The sequence below is a fragment of the Lissotriton vulgaris genome, unplaced genomic scaffold, assembly GCF_964263255.1.
Source record: "Lissotriton vulgaris unplaced genomic scaffold, aLisVul1.2 SCAFFOLD_3114, whole genome shotgun sequence".
Classification (NCBI taxonomy): domain Eukaryota; kingdom Metazoa; phylum Chordata; class Amphibia; order Caudata; family Salamandridae; genus Lissotriton; species Lissotriton vulgaris.
In genome coordinates this window covers 171,772-180,733 of record NW_028253423.1, presented here as the reverse complement: position 1 = coordinate 180,733, position 8,962 = coordinate 171,772, and the positions used below count along the sequence as shown (strand labels likewise).

The following is an 8,962-nucleotide window of genomic DNA, read 5'->3' as shown; positions in this document are numbered from 1 at the left end:
TACCGGTCATCACTCAGCAGCACCCTCCGCTCACCGTCTGCCAACACAAAAATACTTTGCCTCCAGCATCATTCCTCCTGTCCTCCTTTCCTTCCACTGCTACCCAAATCAGGACTATCCACTCATTGTAAGAGGAAGAGCCGGTGATGATGGTTCTCTGCTGATTGACAGGGACAGGCCATACGGACAGAGGCAGTCTGTAGACATCCGTGACTGACCGGGACAGGGAAGGCAGCAGTTTGATGCACAGGAGACCACCTGCTGTTCCCTCAGGTTCACCGTGTTAGCGGAGACCCGGAGTAGTCGGTGCATCGGTTTTCTGGTGGAGCTCGGGGTTTAGCTACTTTGATGTCACAGCACTGAGTAATTGAGGCTTGAAACTGATGATTCACAATGTCTTGTTATTGATGCCATATACAAACCGCATATCTGCTGTGGTATAGCCGGGGTTTACATTTAACAGAAATAAAAATTGCAAGTTTTTCTTAAGTATCTTATAAGTTCGATTGTCTTTTTAAAAAAATGTAAATATATTTTACTATCGTTTTTCCAGGTATTTTTAAAGTTTGAAAATGGCTGCCACTACCCATATCAACAAAGATGAGCTGGAAGATCTGAGAGAGGCTTTTTCAAAAGTTGGTAAGTACCGTAGTCATTTCTCCTTCATGGATGGAAACCTCGTTTTCCTGCTTCCATCTAATAGTAACGTCAACTATTTACAAGTAAATAACAGGATTCTGCAGAGTATTTATGTAGATTTAAAGTGATGGAATGTTGTTGTATTCAGTTGAAATTCTTTTGTTTCTGAACCCGTGTGCTTGGGAGTTTTACAAGAATAGTGTAAGTGGTGTGTAATCATTTGAATGTTACAAGTCCTTTCACTGCTGCTGTTTATTTAAATATAAATGATGCATTTAGTTTGCCCAACTGTTTAAAATGCTCGGATTCATGATCTTGTGTGCCTCCTTAGTGTAGCATGGCGCCTTACTTGCTATCTTCCATTGACCCTTTATCAAGAAAAGGGATTTGTTGTGCTTCTGTCGAGTGCACAACGGTGACCTCGGCAAGTAGGATCCCAAACAAGAGAATACTAGCCACTTGGACTGAGACCGTAGGAGACCCTACTGTAAGATTATCAAACACTTCACAACCTTTCCCCATATACCTGTGTCTTTATTTAACTATAGGAATTACTCCACCGTTGTTTGGAAGCCTAAATGGTGCTTCCTAGCTCTCCAAGCTCTTGGCAACTTTTCTGCACTAAGAGAAGACACTCCCTGGTACCGAGTGCTATGGCTAATGGTGACATTTCTTAAATTGGATGGACTGCCTCAACAGGTAACCCAGTCACCACCCATTAAAGGAGAGCTAAAATTGAAATATACCCTCCTCACGGAGAGAGCAACTCCCTGCCAAGCCAGAGTAGCCATTAGACGGCCTTCTCCTGTTAGCAGCTTGTATGATGGTGGTTCACTTATGCAACATCCATCCTTTGAGTTGGTGCAGCCTTAACTGAAATACATAGATAACCAAACTGGATTGTGCAAGATTGGGAGAAACAACAACACGGAAAAATAGAAAATACCAATAATCAGTAATGCTGAAGTTGGCTGTCTAGGGAATGTGTAGTGTGCTACTGTCCAGCCCGAAAAGAGGTGATTATAGGATGTATTCCGTTAGGAAACAATACAATATGCCACAACTGTCTTGGGTACCTTATGTCATTGTTAAGCAATATAGTAAGAAAATAGGGTTATAATTTACCAGACTAGAGAGGTGGGCGGGCAGGGTGACTTCCCATGGATGCTGTGGAGGTTAGAAAAGGAGAAGGTAAGATTGGACTTGGAAAGGACGCTTCAGGAAACAGAAACATTCAGAAAAAAGAGAATTTGGAGTACTTGTGCTCAAATTTGTATGTAGCTATGTTCCTGTTTTGCTCAAAGTAGGTCAGTCTGTAAAAAAACCACAACTGGGTTCAACAAAGGCTTTAGTTAAGGGTACTGAGCAGGGTGGGGATATAATGGAAAGCAATGAGGCCAGTGTACTGGAAAAGCAGGTTGCAGCAGTGAAAACACTGGCATGGACGGGAATCCCTCATATGTGTCACCAAAGCGGAGTGGTGTTTGTAAAGATTTTTTTTTCTTTTTTTTGGTCCTAATTTTCTACCCTGGTCACGTTGTTATAATCAATAGAGAGTGACACACTACCTCAGATCTGGTTTGGAAGGCATGATTTTGAACAGCCTACCATTTAGTGAGGTCAAACTCTCCTAGACCCACACACAGAGACCTTAAGGGTGATGTTTTGCTGCACAGGATTACCCACGACCTAGACGAAATCTGACAGGTCTGGGTATGCCAGCAGAGGTACAGGGGAAAACCAAAAGCAGCGTAATCTTCAGACCAACCGGGGGAAAAAAAAATTATCACCTAGGAAGAGGTCAAAAAAGCCATTCAGAGTTGTAGGTCCGGGAAGGCGGCGGGCCCGGATGGTCTTCCTGCTGAGATTTATAGGGCTCTTGAACAGGTGGTTGTGCCTTTTCTAACTATATTATTCAATCAGATTTTTCAGCAAGGATGTCACCACCAAAATCCTGGGATAATGCTTCAATAACCTTAATTTTAAAGCCGGGCAAACCAGCATCGTCTTGCGGGTCATATCAACCAATTTCTATTCTAAATACCGACTACAAGCTTCCATCTTGGCTAATAGGTTGGGGTTCAGTCGCAGGTTGTATTTTACATCAGGACCAGAGAGGCTTTGTCAAGGGTCGACAACTCTTCGAGTTGACTCATGACCTTATAGGTGCTATTGATATTGCATCTTATGCCTGTTTACCTGTGGCTGTTCTCACACTCTACGCCACCAAGGCCTTCGACAGGGCGAATTGGTCCTACCTGTCGGGGGTCTTGGCTAAGTTTAATATTGGAGTGGGTTTCCGCCGAGCAGTGAGACTACTCTATCAGAACCCTTCAGCCTCTCTTCTGCTGAATGGATAATTGACTGACCCTTTTAACATCTCACGAGGAACACGGCAGGGCTGCCCTCTTTCCCCTCTACTGTTTGACCTGTATATCGAGCCCTTCGCGCAGCGGTTGAAGGACGATATTAACATCAAACCTTTCATGTACAGGGGTTGGGATAAGAGGGTGGCTCTGTGCGCGGATGATATCCTGATCTTTTCTTCAGAACTTAGTTCTGCCCTCCTGCCGTCATCAATCTGGCTCAGAATTTTGGCGAAATCTCCGGAAATGAGGTAAATGCCTCTAAAACGGAGATCATGACCTGGAACCACAAGCACTTACCAGTCGGGGTTCGACCCAGTTTAAGAATGTGATACTTTGGGTTAGAAAATGTCCAGGACATTAATACAATTGTCTAGACTAATTTTTCTATTATCGCGAAGGAGTGCCGGCAACTTATGAGATCTTGGGCATCGTTGCCATTGTCCATCTTGGGAAGGATAAACCTCCTATAGATGACAGTCTTGCCAAAGATCACTTTTTTGTTTAATACTATCCCTCTTTATTTTGAACCTTCATTGTTTGTTAATTTACAGAGAGACATTAATTCATTTATTTGGGCCCAGCACACATCGAGAATAAGTTAGAAAAAGTTAAGACGTCGTAGAGAAAAGGAGGGTTAGCAGCCCTGGATCTTCAATTATATGCATGGGCATTTCAACGTAATCCCTCCCGAATGTTACTAAAAGTACCTACTATCTTCGGGATTGGTTGTATGTTTAGTGCCGTGCTCAGCGGGGTATGTTTAGCAGACGAAGGGTTTCTTTTTTAGTTTGGAAATCCCACATTTTTTAAGAAAATAAAATTGAAGGTTTTACAGGGCTTGGCTAGAACATGGGCCAGGGTTAATACCACTACAAAGATGCCTTACTTTTCAAGCAAGGCCCCTTTGTGGGATTCACCAGGGAGCCCGAGTTGGCTCATGGATAGTCTTGCTCTGCCCTTAAGAGAGGCCTGCTTGGATGTCTGAGGCGACTTGTTCCTTGATTGAGTATTAATCCCATGGAAATTCTTGAGCGCTAGAGTCGGCCCTAACCTTTCTAGATTCAAATATATACAAATAGCTAGCTGGGCTCGCGCACAGGTCAATGACAAGTTGAAATTCCAACTAGGTTGTGGTAATTGGTTAGAATCTCAACTTTTCAACAAAACTCCAGCCAAAAAGGAGATATCACTTTGGTATCATTTAATCTTGGAGGAGATTGACGGTGATTTCCAATTGCCCGAAAATCTCTGGACGACATCTTTTCCAGACCTAGAGGTGGGAAACCTTTGGATTGCCTCTTTCAAATTATTATGGGACATTGTTAACACCTTGGCTGCTATGACTTTTCCCAGTAAGTCACTTGTCAACTGGTCAGAGGAAACTATCATAACAGCTCATGATCTAAATGTATAACATAAAGAGATTACTCACCGTACCAACGAAGAATTCTGGGAGGGTTGGCATGAACATCCGGTGGGCTAATCCTCGCCTCCACCTCCTTAATAGAATTGAAACTTTCCTGCACGCTGGCTAGGAAATTTTGCATTCTATGTCAGGGGCGGAGGCTTCTGATTAGGCTAGTTTAAAGCTTATCCACCACCAAAGAGCCCAGGGAGACCACTGGCTTAAAGTAAAACCTCTTGAAGGTTGAATCTGAGGACCAGTCTGCTTCATTGAGAATGTCCTCGAGCCGTGCTCCCAGACTAAAGGCCTTGGACGCCATTGCACCTGTCACTGAATGAGCACCAAAATGGGAAGTATCTATACCAGCCTCCTGCATGACCCAACGGATCCATCTAGCAATAGTAGGAGAGGAAACCGCCACATGTGGTTTCGTGAGCGCAATGAACAATTTCTTGACACCCTGTGAGCGCACATCTACTGTCGCAACCTCATGGGCCTTAAGTGCTCGGACACACAACTTCGGGACGTCCAGAAAAGCTGGGTAGGAGACTAAACGAGAATTGCACTTAGTACGTCTAGAAATGGGAAAAGTCACCCCCTCCCGGGTAAAAACCAGACCGGTGAGATCCTCCGCTCGCATCCGAAACTCTCCGGCAAGAATTCAGACATAACAACATCGAGTTTTGCCGACATTTGCTTCCTGGACAAATACTTGTTAGAAGGCCACGAACGAAACCGATTCAGGACCTTATTCACATCCCATAGAACCGAGTAGCGAGGCTCGGGAGGTACCGACAGCCTGATGCCCCTCAACAATTTACGAACCAAGGGATGCTCCCCAATCGGGTGATTATCAACTGGCACATGTCCTGCCGAAATGGCAGAACGAAAGGTATTAATCGACCGATAGGCTAAGCAGTCACTAGCCAGCGAGGCTAAAAAATAAGGACGTGGACAACGTCCGCCCCCAACTGATCCACTTGTCATCGCAGACACCAACGGACCCAGCGGGACCAGGCTGGTCTATACCTCTTATTGGTGCTGTCTGCCCAGGACTTCTTGAGTAATGTGGCGAATCCTGCGAAAGGCCTGGGACTTGCCAGCGTTGCCTGTAACCCTCCAAGCCATCAGGCGTAGGCTACCCATGGCCAGAAGATGGTGAGGATTCCCTTGAGGGTCCCTGAGGAGATCGGGACTGAGGGGTAGAGGGATTGGAAAATCCCAGGAAAGTTCCATATCGGGGTAATTACCACCAGGTCCGCCTGCAGCCTCCTCACCTGCGTTGACAACCGCATGATCATTGCAAAGGGGGGGGAACGCATACCCCCTCGCCTTGCTCCAATCCTGGAGAAAGGCCTCCACTGCCAGTCCCCCGAAACACCCCCCCCCCCCCCATCCGGACGCCGACTGTAATACCGTTCCAGCTGCGCCTCCAGGTGCAATGCAAAGAGATCCACTGAGAACAGACCCCACTGGTTCTGAATCGCCCTGAAGACTTTCGGGTGAAGTTGCCACAAACTGGTATCTTTCCAGTGGCGAGAGCACCAATCCGCTACCTGATTGGACGTTCCCGGTAAGTGTTCTGCCGACAGGGATATCTGGTTGGACAGACAATATTCCCAGAGGTCGCGCGCGAGATTGGACAACGCTTGAGAACGGGCCCCCCCGAGATGGTTTATGTAACACACCGCCGCCACAGTGTCCATCTTGAGAAGAATGCAACTCTGGACCACATCCTTCGTCCAGCATTTCACCGTAAATGAGGCTGCCATCAGCTCCAGGCAATTGATATGAAGAGCCTTTTCTGAAGAAGAGCATCTTCCGCCTGTAGACACATCGCCGCAGCGAGCGCCCCAACCCGATATGCTGGCAGCGGATTCTTTGATCAGGTCTGGCTCGGAGCCAAATATTGCATGGCTGTTCCAAGCCTCCATGTGATCGATCCACTATTGCAGTTCTGTCCGAGCCTAGTCTGTGAGGGCAGCAACCTGCGAAAAGGTAAGCCCTTTCCTCAAGTAGAAGACCTTGAGACGTTGAAGGGCTTTGTAGTGCAAAGGCCCCGAGAATATCGCCTGAATCAAGGACGATAGCAGGCCCACCACTCTGGCCAGGTGACGCAACTGAATTGTGGGCCTCGCGAGCGTCCGCTTCAGCTCGTACCACATCTTGGACAACTTCCATGAGGGCAGGGATAAGCTGGCCTCCAGAGTTGAACAGAAAACCCATAAACTGCATGCTCTGTGCCGGACGAAGATCGAATTTGGCTTCGTTGAGGACAAACCCCAGCGACTCCAAAAGGGACATGGCCGTCTGCAACTGGGTCATCAATCTGCATGGACTCTGACACATGAGAAGTATGTCGTCTAGATAGATTATCAACCGAATACCCTCCGACCGAAGCTGCTTCACCACCGGCTTCATCAATTTGGTGAAGCACCACGGAGCGGAGGACAGTACGCAAGGCAGGGAGATGAATTCGAAAATTTGAGGGTCCCATTGAAACTGGAGGAAACACCTGTGTGGGGCGAATATCGGGATGGTCAGATAAGCATCCTCGGGTCCAGGCGGACCATCCAGTCTCCTTCCAGGAGAAGATCGCGCAGGAGGTGAATGCCTTCCATCTTGAAATGGCGATAGATGAGCCACCCATTGAACTCCTTGAGGTTTATCACCAGGCAGCACCCCCCAATCCTGTATTTCCACTAGGAAAATATTGCTGAGGAACCCCCCAGGGTGTAGGGCCGAGTGTCCGTCAAGTCAGTCAAATTATCTTTATTCGATTTAGTTGTAAATAATGTTTTTATGCTCTTTGTTTGTATGATTTTTAAGTAAAATACAATTAATTTCATTTCATCGAATTCAATGTGACAGGGTGTTACAGTAAAAAAACAGAATTTAAAAATCTATAAAGTCAATTAGGGCAGAGTGAGTAATTGCTGCCGTCCATAGCAGTTCCGAAATTTCGTTGTCTATTAACACGTTCTGATCCCTGGTAAAAACTATAGGGCTGCGCCCACGGGGTTGCTTGGGCAGGCCGGAGTACTCTATTTGAAACCCACAGACGGTTTGTTAAACCCAAGCATCGGAGGTAAGCAAAGACCATTTGCGAAGAAAATATTGCAGTCTGCCCCCCAACCTCACCCCAGTCGGTCTTTGAATCCTTACCTCTTTGACTATTGTATCCACCATCTCCCCTACCTCTGCCACCTCGTCGACGGGGATACCCTCTGGTCTGGTAGAAATTCCCGAATTTGTCTGGGTCCTGATATTGTCCTCTGTGGGATTCAACGGGCTTGGTGGAGGCTCTATTGTAGGGTCTGCCAGCCGAGCGCCCCCTGCCACGACTGGCTGCGCCAAAAACACGGGGGTGAATATGCGCTTAATTGACGACTGATTCAGAAATGGGGGTGGTGATGAACAGTGTCTGAAGTAAGCAGACCACTCTTACCCAGTCCAAAGATCAGGGCTTGATCCATCACCGTTATTTATCTCACTGCACCATCCCAGCTCAGAACCCGGCTATATGCAAATCAGTCTGTCCCTGGCCCAGTGCATCATGGGAACATGGCAGACTAAACTACCAAGCCAATTCTTCACCAGAAAGGAGACAAGCTACCGGGGACATGTTTCTGGCATTTCAGCCGTCTTCGGCCCGGCTTGCTTGAATCCTGATGATGCAGTGAGAAAGGGACTCATGTCTGAGTATACCCTGCCACACCTATAGTGGCCAAAAACGATTCAGAAGTATAAGAATTGGCTTGGTAGTTTGGTCTGCCCTGTTCCCATGATGCACTGGGCCAGGGTCAGACTAATTTGCATATAGCTAAGTTCTGAGCTGGGATGGTGCAGTGAGCTAAAAAACGGTGATGGATAAAGCCCTGATCTTTGGACTGGGTAAGAGTGGTCTGCTTAATTCAGACACTCTGTTCATCACCACCCCCTTTTCTGAATCATAATTGACGACTGGGCTTTGTCCAGAGAATTAACCTTATTCACGAACTTGCCAAGCTAATTTACGAAGGGGTCTCCAAAGAGATTCCCCTCCGCAACGTGGCCCGCCTCCGAGGTGGCCAGTTCCCCTAATTTTGGGTCGATCTTGATCAGGATAGACCGGCGTCTCTCAGTAGAGAACGCCACGTTAGCATTGCCTAGAAAAATGATGGCCCTCTGTGCCCAACCCGACAGTGTCCGGTTCAATCAATCAAAGAACCTGAGGCCTTGGCATCTTCAGCCATGTCTAATATTTTCGCCAAAGGCCCCGCCGCGTCTAACAATATGTCTTGACACGCTCGCCATGAGCGGTCAATGCCTTTTTTCGGGTCCCGCACAAACTTGGTCAAGAAGGGAGACATGTTGGCGTCTATCCTGGGAGTAACCGCCATTTGCCCTCCAAAGTAGGGCATGGGCACTCCGCCCGCAGGCAACTACGAACCTCCTGATCTAGGGGCTTACGTAACCTAGCCGACATATAGGCCGCTACCTTAGGGGCCTGAACCCATTGGAAGGAGCGTGGATGCAGCAGGTCATCCGGATTGAGCATGGCCGCACT

The 8,962-nt window shown here is 47.2% G+C and overlaps 1 protein-coding gene across 1 annotated transcript in view; it reads left to right on the top strand.

The window, feature by feature from the left end:
• Positions 1–544: 544 nt before the first annotated feature.
• The window catches only part of LOC147660960 (plastin-3-like), a gene marked incomplete at its 3' end in the record, with an annotated part of 143,628 nt that continues 135,210 nt past the window's right edge, over positions 545–8,962 (top strand). The window contains exon 1 of the mRNA XM_086951408.1: positions 545–639. Within this exon, the coding sequence (XP_086807534.1) occupies positions 573–639 (67 nt within the window). The remainder of the gene's footprint in view (positions 640–8,962) is intronic.